The sequence below is a fragment of the Thalassophryne amazonica genome, chromosome 2 (assembly GCF_902500255.1).
Source record: "Thalassophryne amazonica chromosome 2, fThaAma1.1, whole genome shotgun sequence".
NCBI lineage: Eukaryota > Metazoa > Chordata > Actinopteri > Batrachoidiformes > Batrachoididae > Thalassophryne > Thalassophryne amazonica.
The window spans coordinates 64,826,938-64,848,704 of NC_047104.1; the positions used below are offsets into that span (position 1 = coordinate 64,826,938).

The window sequence follows — 21,767 nt, forward strand, 5'->3', positions numbered from 1 at the left end:
TGCAAATATTTGCTCACTTTGAAATGGATACCTGCAACACGTTTCAAAAAAGCTGGGACAGTGGTATGTTTACCATTTGGTTACATCATCTTTCCTTCTAACAATGCTCAATAAGCATTTGGGAACTGAGGACACTAATTGTTGAAGCTTTGGAGGTGGAATTCTTTCCCATTTTTGCTTGATGTACGACTTCATTTGTTCAGCAGTCCCGGGTCTCCGTTGTCGTATTTTGCGCTTCATAATGCGCCACACATTTTCAATGGGCGACAGGTCTGATGTCGCCCATAGTCTAGTACCCAAACTCTTTTACTACGAATTAGTGCTGTTGTAACATGCAGAATGTGGCTTGGCATTGTCTTACTGAAATAAGCAGGGACGTCCCTGAAAAAGATGTTGCTTGGACGGCAGCATGTGTTGCTCCAAAACCTGGAAGTACCTTTCAGCATTGATGGTGCCATCACAGATGTGTAAGTTGCCCATGCCATGGGCACTAACACACCCCCATACCATCACAGATTCTGGCTTTTGAACTTAGTGCTGGTAACAATCTGGATGGTCTTTTTCCTCTTCTGTCTGGAGGACACAACGTCCATGATTTCCAAAAATAATTTGAAATGTGGACTTATCAGACCACAGCACACTTTTCCACTTTGCGTCTGTCCATTTCAAATGAGCTCAGGCCCAGAGAAGGCGGCGGCGTTTCTGGATGTTGTTGATGTATGGCTTTCGCTTTGCATGGTAAAGTTTTAACTTGCACTTGTTGATGTAGCGACAAACTGTGTTAACTGACAATGGTGTTCTGAAGTGTTCCTGAGCCCACGCAGTAAGATCCTTTACACAATGATGTTGGTTTTTAATGCAGTGCCGCCTGAGGGATCGAAGGTCAATGTTTCCTGAAAGCAACATCATGTGAGGACTGATTGCTCTCCTGTCACTCACAATTTCACGCCCCTCTCAATTGAAGCCACGCCCTCACATGCCAGAACAGGGCCATAAGTTTGAAACTGAAAAAATAAGATCTGAAAGTGAAAAAAAGATCTGAAGGTGAAAAAAGAAATATGAATAAAAATTAATTATTTGATCAAAAAAATTACAGAGCTGAATCAAAAATTTATTTAAACTGAAAAATATATATCCTACACTTATTTTTATTTTGATACTTTTAAAATTATTATAAAATTCAAGAACAAACATTGAATTCTCAGTTTCAAAATTAATTTTTTCAATCTTTTTTATTTTCAGATTACAAAACTTTAATTTTCAGTTTCAAAATGTATTTTTTCAATCTTTTTTTATTTTCAGATTACTAAACTTTTGGCCTTGATTTAGCTCCATATTTACTTACTATGCCAGCAAAAAAAAAGTTTGCGGACTAAAAGTTAGTGAAACTAAATTTAACAGAAGCTAACTGGTCCATTGATGGTTTTCAAAGTTAGCTGAAAAGCTAATATGCTAACAAAAAAGTTAGCTTCACTAATTAGCGGATTAGCAGAACTGTCCACCACTGCCTCCTACACAAAGTTGTTTTCTTTCTTCTTCTGTGGTTGATGCGTTAGTTATGTAAAACTGAGCGAAGAACTTGTTTTACAGTCTGACAGTTCAGTTTTTGTTGTTTTGTGGGCAAAAAGTTAGGCACATTTTCTGTATTAAATCAAACACATTACAAATTTAGGTTCAACTGACATTTGGTCTCAGGTCAGTGGGGTCACCACTACACCAGAAAATCAAAGTTTTCTGTAAATAGTAGGAAACGAGCAACCTGATCCCAGGTTCAACATCCATCTGCCACAACATATATAATATAATATAATATAATATTGCAAAACACCTCAGGATCCCACAGAAAGTGTTAGAGGACTTGGCCAAGGATAGAGAAGTGTGGACTGAGCTGCTTGACCTGTGACATGGACCCAGATAAGCAGCAGAAAATTAATGAATGAATGAATGAATAATACCACACCTCCCAAAATAAATAAATAAATAAACTAATTCATGAATTAATAAAAAAAAAGCCCAGAATGAATCAGTTTATTCTTTTGGGGGGGGGGGGTAACAGAGCATTGGCTTGGGGTCCCTGCCCTTCTTAGGTACAACTGGTGGTGGGGGGACTTCAAAGAAAAAGGTTGGGAACTACTTGTTTAAGAAAGCTGGTTTTTTGTTTGTTCTGGTGGGGGCAGTAGGGCGTCCCTTACTCCCCCACTATAGTTTGTGTATGAAATGGAAATACATTTTGTTTTGTTTTTGAAGACTGTCTGCTTCCAGTAGGGGGCATTAAATTGTCATGTGTTTACATGACAATTTAATCAAACCTGTGTTTAGTTTTTACCCGAGGTCAGCATATGGCCATCAAGTATTGCAAAGACCTGCCGTCCGTTCGTCTGTCTGTCTGTCTATCTGGCTGTCTGTGTACAGCATAAGTCCAGTTCTATTACTGCCACAGTCTTCAAATTCACAGGGAACATTCTTGGGACACAGACCTTGGACAAGTTCAAAGATGGCTAACCTTGACATATTTTAAGAGGTATTTTAAGAGGTTAAAAAGTCACATTCTGTTAGAATCTGTTCTGTTTTGTCTGTTCTGACGTCAGTGGCGGGTCTCTTCAAAACCGCTTTGCTTTGTGTTTATATGCATGTCTCTCATATATGATGTAAAATCTAGCGACAAATAAACATTTCTAAAACTGAAGGCGCCATTTTTGGAACCTAATAACACCTCTGAACTTACTTCATGGACGTTAGCATGGTGACGTCTCTGGCCGGTAGCTAGCTGCAAAACTCTTCTAAAACTGAAATTTTTTTTTTTTTTTTGCAGCATTAGCATGCACACTAACTTCCGCTAATTTCCTATGGAATTAAATTTGTCTCAATACCAGAACAAAATAATAAAAAGGCCTGCACACATACTCCTTGGTTACTTCCTTTAATGTGACAACTTTTCGATCCCACTGGATCTTCCTCTGGCCCACCAGAGGAAGATCCAGTGGGATCGAAACATTCTCTCATTAATACCAGCAAATGCCAGGGGGTGATCTAAAAATATTCCTTGATTTGCATAACTTCCACTTTGTCAAAAACTCATGTACACACACACGCAAAGCCTCCTGCAGATGCCATTAAAATGTAAATATTGTTTTTGATTGATTGATTAATAGAGGGGCTTTATTGAACATGTACAAATTGTATGTAAAAAAAAACAGGATATTTATAATTAATTAAACAACTGCAAATTATAAAGAACACAAGGCTCATACGGCCGAGGGTATTTTAGCATTGCATTATATTTATAAATATACAGGAGAAGTTTAACACAAACAGAAGTGAAAAACTCTCTCTCTTTCTGTGGGTGTGTGTGTCTATGTGTGTTCACGCCGAAGCTTTAGCACTGGCTGGAAGTGTATTTGTGCCTGAGGTGATCCAGCAGGTGTTCACTAATCGTGCAGCCAGTGTGCTCTCTGAAGTGCACGTAATCTGTTGTCAGAGGAGCTGCTGACATTTTGGCATGTTTCATGTTTGTGCAAATGTGGGTTCATGCAAGTGTGTTTTCTACCTTCACTGTGAGCTTCATGTATTATTATGTAATTAATAATATTACAAGTTGTCATAAAGTGAACTCAAGTGCTGCTTTTATTGTCTCCATAGTCAAATAAAATAACTGCAGATATTGTGATGAAACATATTTTGTTCTTGTAATAACTGTCAGTAAAAAGCAAAAAAATCATTTCAAACTGTTGTTTCATCATGACAGTAATTGCCTCTGACTGTTCAGTTCTTAATTTAAACACTTAAAATTCAGTAAAACTAACAGGTAAAATCAAAAGATTCACTTTGTTATATGTTGTTTTATTTATTTGCTGGTGTGTGTGTGTGTGTGTGTGTGTGTGTGTGTGTGTGTGTGTGTGTGTGTGTGTGTGTGTGTGTGTGTGTGTGTGTGTGTGTGTGTGTGTGTGTGTGTGTGTGTGTGTGTAAAACCCTTAGATCCTAACCTCCAGCGGTGATGGCACTTGTGCATTATGGGATGTGGAGAGTGCACAGCTGCTGCAGAGTTTCCACGGTCACACAGCTGATGTTCTGACACTGGACCTCGCTCCATCTGAGACAGGAAACACTTTTGTGTCTGCAGTAAGAGACATGAAACAGCAACGGTACCGACCCACTTCAGCGAGGAGGGCGGTTACATTGTGCTGCATTCTCACGCTGACTGTAGAAAACGTTCATATCATTCATTATAACAGAATCACACGCTCATTTTTCTATGCTAACAACACAGAAAATAATTTGCTTAATTGAAAGATGCTACAGAGTTTTGGTGTTTTGCACAACTTTATCTTTAAAACAGGAAGCTCTGGCTGTGGATCCATCTTTGTTTCTCCCTGTAATGTCACACAAATTATTCCCATTTACCTGATATAAACCCTAGTAGTAATAGTACATGTACAGCAGTAGTTTGCCAGTAGGCAGATGGGAAACCTGAGCATAAATTTGATGTATTTTCCTGTTTTACAGTCCTTCTCTACTCCGCCCCAACACGAAGTTGTGAATAGGACGAGAATAGAATACAATAAATCTTTATTTTCCTCCAAGCTGAAAAAAATGCCTTTGCCGCACCAACAAAAAGGACACAAATGTCTATAAAAACAAGTTGGGACATATAAACAAAGACACATTCCACATCAAACACTGAAAAGAATGAACAGCAATTCAGAGCTGGTCAGTTGCTTTGTGGAGTTGATAATGTTGACTTAAAAAGTGCCTGTCGTTTCTAATGGGACACTATAGCTGTCAGGACAGGTGGAAGGGCTGGACGTCGCAATACAGACTCCCAGACTTGACTTAGGTGAAAGAGAAAACGTGGTCTTTATTTCAGGCAAAGGTTCTGCACACATTTAGTCAGTCAGCGTGGCAGAGGTACCAACAGGATCAGGCTGAGGCGCAGTCAAAAACAAGCAGGGGTCAGAGGCATGAGCAAACACAGACATCTGGGATGAGGCAAAAGGCAAGGTCGAGGTAACAGAGCAAAGTTCAGTTCACGGCAAAACAAAAACAGGACTGTGATGGGTGCTGGAAAGTGTACAAAGACAACAATCTGGCAGTGAGCTGTGAGACTGTGGAGGCTTAAATAACAGGTGGTGTAAACGAAATGCATGTGCAGACTGATTAGGTAACAAGGTGCATGTGTGGAGGGAAGATTCTAGAAAGGGGGTGTGGCTAGTGGACAAAGATTAAACACTGTGCAAGATAGTGAAGGAAGGGAAACACAGACTGGAGTGATGTAATAGACAAAGACACATGAGCTGGTGGCAAGAGTGTGAGTGAAAGATACAAGGATTAAACACTGTGCAAGACAGTGAAGGAAGGAAAACACAGAGTGGAATGATTTAATAGACAAAGACACATGAGCTGGTGGCAAGAGTGTGAGTGAAAGATACGAGGCAGGTGCAGGGATGTGAAGTGAACCAAAACAGATGGGCGTGAGGGCAAACTGAGAACAGAGATCAAACAGAAACAGAGTACTAAGAATCGAGCATGAACAGCAACTAAGAACAGAATAAAATACCATAATGAACAAGACCAGAACTAAGCATGAACATGAGAACAAAAAGCAAACCAGTAGATAACAGAAGATAAATTACATAAGAACTGAATCGGAAAATAAACACTAAGACAAAATTGAACTGGAGCTGACTATGATTGAAGAATACAAGCAGATGACAAAACAAACAAAGACTAATAATTAACAGAAAACAAAACATGATAACTGATAACACAAATGAGATGGACAAAATAAAGAAATGGTAAACAATGGAAACACAAACTGGCTGAACAAAACCAGGCAATGGCTAAAGTATAAAAGTAGCAAAGAAGCAAAGCAAAATAAAACACAATAAACCCAAGAAAAATGGCTAATAAAACAGAGCTGGGGCAGACGATGAGTAAAAGAAGGAGGAAAAATGAGGATTGAAGCCCAGAGCCGGCCAAAATCGTGACAATAGCACCTTTCAGAATTCACAGGCTCAAAGTGGCTTAAGATTTGACAACTATTTAATTGCCAAATGACACAATTAATGTAATTCTGTATAGTTTATTCTTGCATCTGCAGTTTAGGTGGCCATACCAGACAGGAAGGTGAAACCCATCCTGTGTTTTTATGTGGAACTATGAAGGACTGTAACACTTTCTATCTTTACAGGGTTGCGATAAAAAGGCCAATGTATGGGACATGCGCTCAGGACAGAACATCCAATCCTTTGACAACCATGAGTCCGACATCAATTGTGTAAAGTGAGTCACATCTTTTGACAAGAATTAGGAGTTCACTTGTTCCTCCAGACATCCAGTCTGCACCATGGTTTAGTGTATGCACTACTTGCACTGCATGCTCAAAGTTCATCATTTTATAGTTTTGCAAAATATGTCAGCGATGAGCAAGTGAGACCATTGAGTTGCCCACAGTTGTGTGACAAGCAGCAGTGACCTTGAGGGCCTCTAGACCTGCACTTTTGAAATAAAAGAAATCGACAAACAAGCTCATTTCAAACTACATGCTATTTCAAATCCACACACATACTGAGAGAGGCAGAGAGAGAAGGAAGAAGTGTCAGCTTCAGTTACATTCATAGAAAATCATCTCTGCATTATTGTGTGGATGTAACCGTGTTACTTGAATTTTGGAAAATAGTTGCTGTTAAACAATCAGACAATAATGGCTTAATTCTCTGATTTAATAAATGTATTTGCTGAAATGACTGTGTACCTCACTTGACCAGCTCCCTCTCTTTCTTTGCTGTCTTTCTGACTGTCTACCTACCTTCCAAATTACTCACTCACTTCATTTTACAAAGTGCATAATGACAGGGATTTTCCAAAGCTGAGCAAAAATGTTCAAATTATCAGTGATATCATTCACACGTATGTCATAAATAAGAAAGATGTCTGACTCCAGTCCTCACGTGTGTTCAGGTACTACCCCAGTGGTGATGCATTTGCCTCTGCGTCTGATGATGCCACAGTGAGTCGCTTCTAATGGTTATTTATTTGTTCATTGATTGATTCTGCTTTGTGACAATGTGTGTGCTGATCACATCAATATATTTACTGTGTTACATATCCCCAGTGCCTAGAATGCAATGTTGATTTTACACCATAGGACTTTTTACTGTCAGGTGTAGGAGATTTTGACTGATAGATTTCTCACTGATGACCAGATGTTTGGTGTAAGAGGGCCCAGAAAGCCCACAGGAAGATCAGAGGGACCACTTCCAAACATTATTATTATGGTCTTGTTTTCATTTAAATTCAAAAGATTTGCAGTCAACCAGGACTTGAAATCATTTAGACCACAGGTGGGCAACTTGTTCTAGAAAGGGCCAGGAGGGTGCAGGTTTTCTTTGCAGCCACTGACTCTACCAGGTGAATTCACTGAATAATATCACTTTGAGCAGATGGAATCAGTTAATCAGTGAAATCTCCTGGTGGAGTCAGTGGCTGCAAAGAAAACCTGCACCCCCCTGGCCCTTTCTAGAACAGGTTGCCCACCCCTGATTGGGACAATCAAGCAATGACTGTACGGAATCATTGGATTTTGATGTTAAAAGCAGATAAATCTGAACATCATCGGCATAACAATGAAAAGAAATATTATATTTTCTAAAAATTCACCCCGAAGACAACATATTCAGCAGGAAAAGAATCAGCCTCAGGATGGAGCATTTGGGGACCCTGGTGACGAGAGGGGCTATGGATGAAGTCCCAGGTGCACAGAAAAACTCCGGTCAGTCAAATATGACTGGAACCATGAGAGAGCAGAGCCTGTAATGCCCACCCACTGTTCCAGTTGTGCTAGGAAGATACCACGATCCACAGTGTCAAAAGCAGCTGTCATATCAAGGAGCATGAGCAACGCAGGGTTTCCTGAGTTAACAATTACCATTAGAACAATAAAAACTCTCAGCAGTGCTGTCTCAGTGCTGTGGCATGGTTTAAAACCATACTGAAAGTTTTCATAGATATTGTCCACTAAAAATGATTGGAGCTGAATAAGAACCACTTTCTCTAAAATTTTGGACAAAAATGGCAATTTAGAGATAGGCCAGAAGTTAGACAGCACAGAGGGATCCATCTTTTTCTTTGTGATGAGAGGCTGCACAACGTCATGTTTGAGAGCGGCTGGAACACATCCAGTGCTAAGGCCAGAATTAATAAATAAAAGATTAGCAAAGTCCACAGTACTGAATACCTCTTTAAAAAGACAGGAAGGAATACTGTCCGAAGGACAGTTCATAGGTCGCAAATGCTGAATGACATTGGCTAGTGAGCCATGTAAAAAAAGGAGCTGTGATATCAGAGCTCAGGCCTGCAGAAGAGCAGGCAGATGACCTAAGAGCAGAAATTTTATCAAGAAAAATTTGTGAAAACGTTCACACAGGGATTGTGAGGGTACAACTGGAGCGCTGTCACAGGGATTTACAAGGAAGCTAAAAATGTTAAAAAGAACCTAAGTCTTGTGACCGTTACAAGAAACAAGGTTGGAAAAATATTCTGTTTTAGCAGCCTTCACAGCACTCTGGTAGACAGACAGACTTTCATGAAGAGCTTCTTTAGAGACATGGAGCTAAAAGGTGCAACAGAATCAAGAATATCCACACTTGTGGAATTAAAACGCCTTAGACGTTCTTCAGTTAAAAGTGTAATTATCATCCAAAGTGTTCAGTATATCATCAGAAATGATATACTACGCTGGATGCTCTTCCTGACCCAACTCCACATTACATGGAGAAATATGGCGGGGGTGGTGTTTGAACCGGGAACCTTCCGCACTGAAACCAAGTGCACTAACCACTGGCTGATTGCATCCTGAATGAAAATAAGACACTCATCATTTCAATCACATTCTTCAAAAGTGCATCAGTCACCTAAAAGTCAGGTGTTTCGTCTACCATGTGCCTGATGTGATTTGTTTGTGTCCCTCAGTGCCGTCTATTTGATCTGCGCGCTGACCGAGAAGTCGCTGTCTACCAGAAGGACAGCATCATATTTGGTGCTTCCAGTGTGGACTTTTCTCTCAGTGGTGAGCACTCAGTGGATTTAACCTGATTTACCGCCACCCATGAACAAGTCAACACCCAAAATCAGTGGGGCTATCTATACCCCAGAACTAATTTATAAATCATAATTTAAAAAAAATCCATATCAAAGTATGAACTGTTCCAATTTGGTCTACTGGCTTGAAAAGTATTTGCAAGTTTATTACATTAGTATTAGAATCCAGCATTTTCATTCTCAAAGCTCTTTTCAGAAATTTAAGGATAGGCTGTATATTTGTGTTCTCACTGTTATCTGACATCTCTGCAAAATAGGACATCTCCTTCTTTTAGCTGCTCCCTTGGACTCGGGGTTAATCCCCTGATCTGATCTTGATTTAGCACAAGATTTACTCTGAATAACAATTCTGATGAAACTCTAGCTGTACAAGGAGAAAGGACACAAGCGGTCTTGAATTCAAAATCTTCCTGCTGGGAGGCAACCCGACCATGGCACCACTGTGGCATCCGGCGTAAAACTTGTGCCAATTCAACATGCAGATCCACCTTGGATTTGCTGTGGCGACCCTGAGTGCAAACAAGGGAGCATCCAAACTAGAGCACTGCGCAAACCTCCACCAACACTAGTTAACATTTCCACAAATGTTTACCTTCAAAAAATTTTCAAGGTCACAGTCCTGTTAGAAGTGGCTTTCCATAAGCTAAAATATAATACAAAATATAGATGAAAAGGGCTTTTCAATGTAAAAATCAAATGGCCGCTAAATCTGTAATACGGATCAGATGTGGTTCAAACTTAGTCTATTCATTGAGAGCGCCAGTTTGCACCTCATTGTCACAAATCAGAGTGATTGAGGCACTTTTGATTGAGATATAATGTAAAATGTACACCAGATGGGCTTTTCAATATTAAATTCAAATGTCCACAAAATCCACAATCCGGATCAGATGTGAATGAAACTTTGTCAGGTGATAGTGGGTGCCAGTCTGCATCTCACTTTCAAATATGAGAGTGACTGGGGCACGTTTGATTTAGATATAATGTAAAATATACATTAAATGGGGTTTTCAATGTTAAATTTAAATGGCCACAAAATCTGTATTTTGTCAGGCGATCAAGGATACCATCCTACATCACGCTTTCAAATATGAAAGAAATTTTATCTTTTCTGACAGAGGTATGAATGAATGAATGAATTTATTCAGCACACACACACACACACACACACACACATAGTCCAAAACAACAACAAACAAAACTTACAACAAAAACAAGATCGATTGACACTGAAAAAGAAAATGGTTTGACATTGCATCCGTGTGCCTGAAAGGGTATAGGCAGAAGCAAATCTTTTTAACGCCTACCCCTTTAACCAAAAGTAACATCATCTAGTTGTCAGAAAGGAGTGCAAAGAAAGAAAAAAAAAAGAATGAATTTTGAAAATTCATTCAATGTTAAAAGATAGGGATTTTTCCAGGCTGTTCACAAACAGACAGAGAAACACACAAGAAGACAAACAAAAAAACAGGGGCAAAAATATAATCTCCTCCAACTTTGTTGGCAGAGGTCACTAGGTAGGGACACTTCAGCGAGTACAAAACCTTCTGCCATTGGGATTCTGTATTAGTGGGGAAAGTGGAACTGAGTCTGAGCTTGAATATGTCCGGTGTCACTCGAGGTCAAATTAGAAGTTTCATATTATAATCCCACGTATGACTTCCTTTCCATGTCTAATAGTAAGTATAGACATATTTGGCACCATTTAGCCACCAAAAATGATGAAAGTTTGAGTGACCTTGAATTTCACATTCAGGTGAACTATAACGGTATATTTTGAATGGTCACATATGACTTCCTACGGGCCTTATAGTAAATATGAAAGGGATCAGAAGGATTGCATACCCTGCACGCTCTCTATATAACACAATATAAATGTAAAAATATACATACAGTATGTCTGTCATGGTGCATTTTGTGTATGACATATGACTATTGTGTCACTTCTTTATGAAGTCATTTGTAATAATCACAATTTTTTAATCAATGTATGCTTTAGATCATCCATCTAGCCTTGTTGCTTGTTGAGATATACAAAAAAAGGTGTTTTGGCACCACCTTTTCCTTGACCTTTGACATTTTGACCTAACTACTCCAAAATCTAATTACCCCTCAATACCTATCCAAATAATATTCCCACCACATTTGAAGGAAATCTGTCCACCTGTTTTTGAACTATGTTGTCCGCAGACAGACAGACACACAAATACAATACCCTGCTATTCGCTGATGTACAGGATAATGAGTCTATTGCTTGTGATTCATGAGTTACAATCCTTAGAAAGTTTTCCCCCATCTATGCATATTGGGCAAAACGTGTATCTCTTGTTGTGACTGTGACCTTTAACCCCTCACTATGTTCATATTTGGGTGGGAATTAATTAATGTACATAATTTGGTGAAATTTTCTCAATTACTTTATGGAATATTTTGTTAACAGATATACAGACATTCCCTCCGATGACTGTTGGTGTACTTCATGATCAATGATTACTTTTGAAAAAGTAATTTAGCAAAAAAAAAAAAACTGTTCAGGGCCATTGCGTGCATATTTCTGGTAAATGTGTGTGTGTGTGAAATTTGTTATCTACATAAAAAATTTGAAAATTCAGAGCTTTCAACATTCTGACCTTCTGGGAGCTCATTTTTTCAACTTTACTTCAAATTAAAATGTTCATTAGAAACAAATCAAACACTTATGTGCCAGTAAAAGGGACTCCTGTCTCCTGCAGGACGCCTACTTTTTAGTGGTTACAATGACTACACCATAAACATTTGGGACGTGTTGAAGGGGAACCGTGTCTCCATCCTGTTTGGACACGAGAACCGTGTCAGCAAAGTCAGAGTGTCACCTGACGGCACCGCACTCTGCTCGGCCTCCTGGGACACCACACTACGGGTGAGAGACATCTCCAGTAACTGCACAAGTCAAATTTTTGCTCTTTCTAAATGCATCTGTGCAATCAAACTACAGAACTAAAAGCATCACATGATTGCATTTATTCCAAAGGATGATTGATAGAAGACAAAGAACCAACTTAAGAATCTGTTTCTGGATGCCTGAATGAATTACATTGTTTGAACTTAAGTTAATAAGTTATATCAGCTCTAACTTACTAACTTAAGTTCAAATAACCTAATTCATTTTGATGTTACCAATTGAAACAGTTCAGATATACCCCCCTCACACTGGAGCACAAACTGAACGAATGCCGCATGAATTGACATTCAAATGATATTCATGCAATTCTTATGGTAAATCGACTGCATTTAGATATACGCTCAAAGCGCTTTACAATAATGCCTCACATTCACCCCAATGTCATACGCTCACTACACGCCGGGAGCAACTAGGGGATTAAGGACCTTGTCCAAGGGCCCATAGTGATTTTCCGGTCAGGCTGGGATTTGAATCAAGGATCCTCTGGTCTCAAGCCCAATGCTTTAACCATCACCTCCCAATAATGTGCTGCAATCAAACTGCGCTCGAACGCCTCACACAGCATTCCTACAGCAGTTGGCACATTTGTGCATCACTCGTGATAGAAAACATGAACGGCAGTGGAGTCAGTCGTACTACATTCGACCTGCAGCACGAATTGAACAAATGCTGTACAAAGTGATATTCAAACTACATTTGCACATGTCGTGCTGCCTTCAAGCTGCATTTGTATTCTTCTTACAGCATTCTTACACACTTAGGGAAATATGCCAAATTTGCAGGCCAATTGGGGAATATTCGTACATAGTCATACTGCTCTGTGACTGCTGGCTTGAATAGCCGGACCCCCCGCATCCTGTTCGGTGCACAAAGAAAATATTGTAATGTGCAAAGTCACAATCATCATGTGCACTAGATGTGAACATTGCACAGTCACACCAAATACACTGTGTGTCACAGCTAGTCAGCGTGTCTCCGTGACATGTTGATGTGCACCATGGCCATGTGGACGGGGTCTAACAGCCATGATCACATGATAATTCAGAGGAATCCTCTGGCACATGAGGTAGACTGTCAATGGATATGTGATTACATGCTCAATCCGGACATTCTACCACGATCACAGGCGCTGTGCATCACTGCCTCTCCGTGACACATTGATGCGCACTGCGCCCATGTGGACGGGGTCTAACAGCCATAATGACATGATAATTCAGATGAATCCTTTGACACATGAGGTGGACTGTCAATGGATGTGTGATTACATGCACAATCTGGATGTTCTACCGTGATCACAGGCACCCCCCCGTTTCCTTTCCACCCAGATCTCGGGAGCGGTACTGTGGGGTTTCATGCTGTATTGATTTAATCCTTGTCATTTTTATTTTATTCTGTTTTTATTTTTTCATGAGGGACGGCTTATGTCCGCATTCGACTTGCTCTCTGGATAGTCCACCTGGATTTGGGTGCTGCTGCACTCCTAATTGCGCAAACCATTCGTGTTGGCTCCGTATCACATTCTGGGTATTCGTACATGGCTGTATGAATGTCTGTCCCGTACGAATGCAGCTCAAATTCTGTTTGTTTTTTGAATTTGTGTGATTCGTACAGCATTTGTGCTCTAGTGTGACGGGGTCTTTATTTTGGATCATCTCTTCTCTTTTTTTGAGTGTACTACAGTAGATCAGAGTGCAGCCGGTCTGCTCTGTGTAAACCTGATCCTGTCAGATCTCAGAAGCTAAACAGAGCAGGATCTGGTTAGTAGTTGGATGGGAGACCTCTTTGGAACACTAGCGGCTGTGTGTTTCTCCAGGTAAAACTGGAGTTGCGTCAGGAAGGGCATCTGGCGTAAAACCTGTGCCAATTACCAATGCGGATCTGGCTGTATCCACTGTGGCGACCCAGAACAAAACCAGGAGCAGCCTAATGAACAGCAACCACAGTAGATCAGAACTCTGAAGATTACTGTAACATGTACTGAAAAAGTAACGCTTAATGTTTTCAGGTAGATGGTGTCAGACTGATGTCATAATCCTGAACATCTAAAATGTTTTAATCCTGGTGAAAAAGAAAGGTGACATTACGATACAATAATTTGTGAATAAGTGAGAAAAAATATTGGTGAAGTGTTTATTGATGTTGACTTCACAAACCTGATTATAGCACTTGAGAAGCTAAGTAAGGAATGACAGTGTGGGTTTGCTACTGGATCAGGACTCAGATCCTGGCATTCAATGACTTCCATCAGAAATGTATCAGTATACAGCAACTACTAATTATTTTCATAATCAATTAATTATTTTAGTTATTTGTTCCATAAAATGTCATAACATGTTGAAAAATGTCAGTGTCTCCCAAAATCCAAGGACAACCCTTAACTTTTAGAACCTCAGTGACGTTCTGCTGTGTCCTGGCCAACGTTCTATCACTGTTATATTAATAGCTCATATGTTTATTACGGAGCCCTGGAAGTGTCACCGCAAAATGTTTTGCATGTGGAGAAAATGTGCGCACGTTTTGTTATATTGTGCGCACGTTTTAAGCATCGTTTGAGTAAAACAAAGGCACAATCTACTTAAACGTGGCCACAATTTGTAAAACGTGCACTCAGTATTGTTGTGACACATAAATCAATCGATCAATCAATCAATTTTTTTATATAGCGCCAAATCACAACAAACAGTTGCCCAAAGGCGCTTTATATTGTAAGGCAAGGCCATACAATAATTATGTAAAACCCCAACGGTCAAAACGACCCCCTGTGAGCAAGCACTTGGCTACAGTGGGAAGGAAAAACTCCCTTTTAACAGGAAGAAACCTCCAGCAGAACCAGGCTCAGGGAGGGGCAGTCTTCTGCTGGGACTGGTTGGGGCTGAGGGAGAGAACCAGGAAAAAGACATGCTGTGGAGGGGAGCAGAGATCGATCACTAATGATTAAATGCAGAGTGGTGCATACAGAGCAAAAAGAGAAAGAAACAGTGCATCATGGGAACCCCCCAGCAGTCTACGTCTATAGCAGCATAACTAAGCGATGGTTCAGGGTCACCTGATCCAGCCCTAACTATAAGCTTTAGCAAAAAGGAAAGTTTTAAGCCTAATCTTAAAAGTAGAGAGGGCGTCTGTCTCCCTGATCTGAATTGGGAGCTGGTTCCACAGGAGAGGAGCCTGAAAGCTGAAGGCTCTGCCTCCCATTCTACTCTAGGAACTACAAGTAAGCCTGCAGTCTGAGAGCAAAGCGCTCTATTGGGGTGATATGGTACTACGAGGTCCCTAAGATAAGATGGGACCTGATTATTCAAAACCTTATAAGTAAGAAGAAGAATTTTAAATTCTATTCTAGAATTAACAGGAAGCCAATGAAGAGAGGCCAATATGGGTGAGATATGCTCTCTCCTTCTAGTCCCCGTCAGTACTCTAGCTGCAGCATTTTGAATTAACTGAAGGCTTTTTAGGGAACTTTTAGGACAACCTGATAATAATGAATTACAATAGTCCAGCCTAGAGGAAATAAATGCATGAATTAGTTTTTCAGCATCACTCTGAGACAAGACCTTTCTGATTTTAGAGATATTGCGTAAATGCAAAAAAGCAGTCCTACATATTTGTTTAATATGCGCTTTGAATGACATATCCTGATCAAAAATGACTCCAAGATTTCTCACAGTATTACTAGAGGTCAGGGTAATGCCATCCAGAGTAAGGATCTGGTTAGACACCATGTTTCTAAGATTTGTGGGGCCAAGTACAATAACTTCAGTTTTATCTGAGTTTAAAAGCAGGAAATTAGAGGTCATCCATGTCTTTATGTCTGTAAGACAATCCTGCAGTTTAGCTAATTGGTGTGTGTGTCCTCTGGCTTCATGGATAGATAAAGCTGGGTATCATCTGCGTAACAATGAAAATTTAAGCAATACCGTCTAATAATACTGCCTAAGGGAAGCATGTATAAAGTGAATAAAATTGGTCCTAGCACAGAACCTTGTGGAACTCCATAATTAACTTTAGTCTGTGAAGAAGATTCCCCATTTACATGAACAAATTGTAATCTATTAGACAAATATGATTCAAACCACCGCAGCGCAGTGCCTTTAATACCTATGGCATGCTCTAATCTCTGTAATAAAATTTTATGGTCAACAGTATCAAAAGCAGCACTGAGGTCTAACAGAACAAGCACAGAGATGAGTCCACTGTCCGAGGCCATAAGAAGATCATTTGTAACCTTCACTAATGCTGTTTCTGTACTATGATGAATTCTAAAACCTGACTGAAACTCTTCAAATAGACCATTCCTCTGCAGATGATCAGTTAGCTGTTTTACAACTACCCTTTCAAGAATTTTTGAGAGAAAAGGAAGGTTGGAGATTGGCCTATAATTAGCTAAGATAGCTGGGTCAAGTGATGGCTTTTTAAGTAATGGTTTAATTACTGCCACCTTAAAAGCCTGTGGTACATAGCCAACTATCAAAGATAGATTGGTCATATTTAAGATCGAAGCATTAAATAATGGTAGGGCTTCCTTGAGCAGCCTGGTAGGAATGGGGTCTAATAAACATGTTGATGGTTTGGATGAAGTAACTAATGAAAATAACTCAGACAGAACAATCGGAGAGAAAGAGTCTAACCAAATACCGGCATCACTGAAAGCAGCCAAAGATAACGATACGTCTTTGGGATGGTTATGAGTAATTTTTTCTCTAATAGTTAAAATTTTGTTAGCAAAGAAAGTCATGAAGTCATTACTAGTTAAAGTTAATGGAATACTCAGCTCAATAGAGCTCTGACTCTTTGTCAGCCTGGCTACAGTGCTGAAAAGAAACCTGGGGTTGTTCTTATTTTCTTCAATTAGTGATGAGTAGAAAGATGTCCTAGCTTTACGGAGGGCTTTTTCATAGAGCAACAGACTCTTTTTCCAGGCTAAGTGAAGATCTTCTAAATTAGTGAGACGCCATTTCCTCTCCAACTTACGGGTTATCTGCTTTAAGCTACGAGTTTGTGAGTTATACCACGGAGTCAGACACTTCTGATTTAAAGCTCTCTTTTTCAGAGGAGCTACAGCATCCAAAGTTGTCTTCAATGAGGATGTAAAACTATTGACGAGATACTCTATCTCCCTTACAGAGTTTAGGTAGCTACTCTGCACTGTGTTGGTATATGGCATTAGAGAACATAAAGAAGGAATCATATCCTTAAACCTAGTTACAGCGCTTTCTGAAAGACTTCTAGTGTAATGAAACTTATTCCCCACTGCTGGGTAGTCCATCAGAGTAAATGTAAATGTTATTAAGAAATGATCAGACAGAAGGGAGTTTTCAGGGAATACTGTTAAGTCTTCTATTTCCATACCATAAGTCAGAACAAGATCTAAGATATGATTAAAGTGGTGGGTGGACTCATTTACTTTTTGAGCAAAGCCAATAGAGTCTAATAATAGATTAAATGCAGTGTTGAGGCTGTCATTCTCAGCATCTGTGTGGATGTTAAAATCGCCCACTATAATTATCTTATCTGAGCTAAGCACTAAGTCAGACAAAAGGTCTGAAAATTCATAGAGAAACTCACAGTAACGACCAGGTGGACGATAGATAATAACAAATAAAACTGTTTTTTGGGACTTCCAATTTGGATGGACAAGACTAAGAGACAAGCTTTCAAATGAATTAAAGCTCTGTCTGGGTTTTTGATTAATTAATAAGCTGGAATGGAAGATTGCTGCTAATCCTCCGCCCCGGCCCGTGCTACGAGCATTCTGACAGTTAGTGTGACTCGGGGGTGTTGACTCATTTAAACTAACATATTCATCCTGCTGTAACCAGGTTTCTGTTAGGCAGAATAAATCAATATGTTGATCAATTATTATATCATTTACCAACAGGGACTTAGAAGAGAGAGACCTAATGTTTAATAGACCACATTTAACTGTTTTAGTCTGTGGTGCAGTTGAAGGTGCTATATTATTTTTTCTTTTTGAATTTTTATGCTTAAATAGATTTTTGCTGGTTATTGGTAGTCTGGGAGCAGGCACCGTCTCTACGGGGATGGGGTAATGAGGGGATGGCAGGGGGAGAGAAGCTGCAGAGAGGTGTGTAAGACTACAACTCTGCTTCCTGGTCCCAACCCTGGATAGTCACGGTTTGGAGGATTTAAGAAAATTGGCCAGATTTCTAGAAATGAGAGCTGCTCCATCCAAAGTGGGATGGGTGCCATCTCTCCTAACAAGACCAGGTTTTCCCCAGAAGCTTTGCCAATTATCTATGAAGCCCACCTCATTTTTTGGACACCACTCAGACAGCCAGCAATTCAAGGAGAACATGCGGCTAAACATGTCACTCCCGGTCCGATTGGGGAGGGGCCCAGAGAAAACTACAGAGTCCGACATTGTTTTTGCAAAGTTACACACCAATTTAATGTTAATTTTAGTGACCTCCGATTGGCGTAACCGGGTGTCATTACTGCCGACGTGAATTACAATCTTACCAAATTTACGCTTAGCCTTAGCCAGCAGTTTCAAATTTCCTTCAATGTCGCCTGCTCTGGCCCCCGGAAGACAATTGACTATGGTTGCTGGTGTCGCTAACTTCACATTTCTCAAAACAGAGTCGCCAATAACCAGAGTTTGATCCTCGGCGGGTGTGTCGTCGAGTGGGGAAAAACGGTTAGAGATGTGAACGGGTTGGCGGTGTACACGGGGCTTCTGTTTAGGGCTACGCTTCCTCCTCACAGTCACCCAGTCGGCCTGCTTTCCCGGCTGCTCGGGATCTGCCAGGGGGTAACTAACGGCGGCTAAGCTACCTTGGTCCGCACCGACTACAGGGGCCCGGCTAGCTGTAGAATTTTCCACGGTGCGGAGCCGAGTCTCCAATTCGCCCAGCCTGGCCTCCAAAGCTACGAATAAGCTACACTTATTACAAGTACCATTACTGCTAAAGGAGGCCGAGGAATAACTAAACATTTCACACCCAGAGCAGAAAAGTGCGGGAGAGACAGGAGAAGCCGCCATGCTAAATCGGCTAAGAGCTAGTAGCTACGCTAAGCTAGCGGATTCCTAAAAACACGCAAAGTGAATAATGTGTAAATAATTTAGAGGTGATTCAGCAGAAGGAGTGCTTTAGTTAAGGCACGTAAAGATTACACTGGGAAACAAATCGTAATCTAGATAACTAGATCAATCTAACTGCGCAGATTAAACAGCTAACAGATACAGAAAAACACCGCTGTGCTCCGGATCAGGAAGTGATACAATACCGCAGTGAGAGCCAACCACCAAATGCAGGGGGACACCCATGTTTTCACCTGGCTACAGCAGATAGATGGGCGACTTTAGAGATGTGGGGATGGCCAGGTTGTCTCACTGGGTGGTTGACATCCAGGACCCAGGGCGATTCCCTGGTGTGGTGTATGCACTGATGCATGGATCAACTTGGAAAATATTTGCCTTATCTTTCAGTTTGGGTTCTGACATTGAGGCTGTTGTGTTCGTCTCTCCTGCAGATTTGGGCTTAGCGAAGTCACGGTTCCGGGTGCAGAGGTAATGACAGCAGGAGCTTTCCAACTTCTGACTGAGAAGGTTTCATCATATCTGGTATCCTATTCTGTTATCAAGTTATTGAAAAAATATTCATGTATGCAGAAACAAAAGGAGCAGTGAACATCAGCAGCAAGTGGTGTCTGTCTCAAAGAACTGATTATGATTGTAAATGATGTTCACGGTCGTCTCTTCTTATAGCTGTTATATTGCGTCTTTTCAACTCATATATCATCTTCATTAAATTCCTTATATGAAAAATAAATAAATTGTAAGTATTTTTTATTGATTCTACTTTTAGTTACGGATATGTTTAATGATAAAAGATTTGTGATATTTTTCTGGGGTGATCATGAGGTTAAAGTGGGTGATTTGTGACCAGACAACACTCATACACACACAAAGCTGAAAACTACTGAGAAACTGTAAGTCAAATGTCTGACTTTTCAAATGATGAGAAACTATGCTAAAACTGAGATACTGAGTGAAAATTGCTTGAGAAGTCACATTTGGATTCAATAAATCAAAACATCTGTTGTACCCCCGTCACACTAGAGGCAGAATGAGGTCAAATGGCAGTCGATGTGAAAAAATATTGAACGGCGGTCGGAGTGCAGTCTGACCTAGGTCTGACTGCAATCTGTGTATTCTGACGGCAGTATTCCGCAGTTCTTATTCCCTCCCAGATGTGGCATGAATTGTTTTTTGTTTTTTTTGTTTGTTTTTTTACATTATGTTTGATTTGTCTTGGCTCGTTTTCATTTGTACTAAGTGTGATAGGGCCCTTACACTCCCGTCACACATAGCCAGAATGGCGTCAGAATGACGAATTGGTGCTCATCCGTGTCGGGTTTCGGTTCCAAAGCATTTTGTCGGCCATCTGCGAGAGTCCAGGCAGTAGGTCAAAATCAGCCGGTGGCCCCAAGTGTGATGCACATGTCCGAAACCCGTCGGGCACCATCAAGATGGGACACCTATCCGATGGCGGTCCATGTGCAAGCTGAGGACCATCTGACTGCAGTTTACATATTCTGATGGCAGAAAAACAGGATCCGAAATGATTTGAGCGAATACAAGGGAACCTCAAGATGGATCTGGCATGCCAAAGCCTGCCGGTATGACCTGCACATGCAACGTAATGCATCATTGCACACGTCAGGCTCGGAGCTGAACAGATCTCACACTGTAATATGTGATCACCTTCTAACCCTGTAGGAGATATGACATGGAATGGTTGTGCCAGACCGTGACATCATTAATAAACATGAATCTCACCTCCAACAGCATCCAGGAGCGCAGTGTGGATGTGGAGCCGAGACCGCAGCCTGTGGTTAAAATCCTCTCACCTGCCTGCTGTGTGCTGGAATGAACCATGCAAAAATAAATCCCATGTGATAATCCAACCATCACGGTGTCCAGAGTTGTCTTGTGCTCCTGAAGTGAGCAAAAAAGAAAAAAAGAAATTAAAGTTCCCTGGAAAGGCTCTGTCTGACGCAGGGGACAGCTTGGCCCACTGCCACCAAACTTTCAGCAAAGCTGTCCAGTGGCATGTGTGCGTGCTTAGTGGCTAATGCAATGTTATGCATACACACACACACACACACACACACACACACACACACACACACACACACACACACACACACACACACACACACACATACACACACACACACACACACACAGATACACAGCTGCGCCAAGCACAGATGCACACTCGCACATGAGGAACTCAGCGCTGCCTCCCACTCTGGTCCAGTGTTTGCCATCCAGAGGTTTGGATATCAGGCAGTCTGCTGCACCTTTTATGGCCATCTGACAGCAGTCTGTTCATCTATCTGTTGTCTACATGCACTTTGGATGCCATTGTGCAGGTGTGGACGAGGTAATATAGATGTGTTGTGACAGTGCTGACCACGCCTCTTGTCCTCCTGACTGCTTCGAATTACGGCAATATTTGCCGTGTTGGGCATGGTTCCTGCATTTAATCATTAGTGATTGATCTCTGCTCCCCTCCACAGCATGTCTTTTTCCTGGTTCTCTCCCTCAGCCCCAACCAGTCCTAGCAGAAGACTGCCCCTCCCTGAGCCTGGTTCTGCTTGAGGTTTCTTCCTGTTAAAAGGGAGTTTTTCCTTCCCACTGTCGTCAAGTGTTTGCTCACAGGGGGTCGTTTTGACCGTTGGGGTTTTTCTGTAATTATTGTAT

The 21,767-nt window shown here is 40.9% G+C and overlaps 1 protein-coding gene across 1 annotated transcript in view; it reads left to right on the top strand.

Moving 5' to 3' along the window:
• gnb5b (guanine nucleotide binding protein (G protein), beta 5b) overlaps window positions 1-19,942 on the top strand; it is a 37,896-nt gene extending 17,954 nt beyond the window's left edge. Inside the window, exons 8-13 of the mRNA XM_034186890.1 lie at window positions 3,976-4,119; window positions 6,188-6,279; window positions 6,958-7,006; window positions 8,968-9,064; window positions 11,829-11,995; window positions 19,529-19,942. Of these exons, the coding sequence (XP_034042781.1) occupies window positions 3,976-4,119; window positions 6,188-6,279; window positions 6,958-7,006; window positions 8,968-9,064; window positions 11,829-11,995; window positions 19,529-19,540 (561 nt within the window). The 3' untranslated portion in view covers window positions 19,541-19,942. The remainder of the gene's footprint in view (window positions 1-3,975; window positions 4,120-6,187; window positions 6,280-6,957; window positions 7,007-8,967; window positions 9,065-11,828; window positions 11,996-19,528) is intronic.
• The last annotated feature ends 1,825 nt before the right edge of the window (window positions 19,943-21,767 follow it).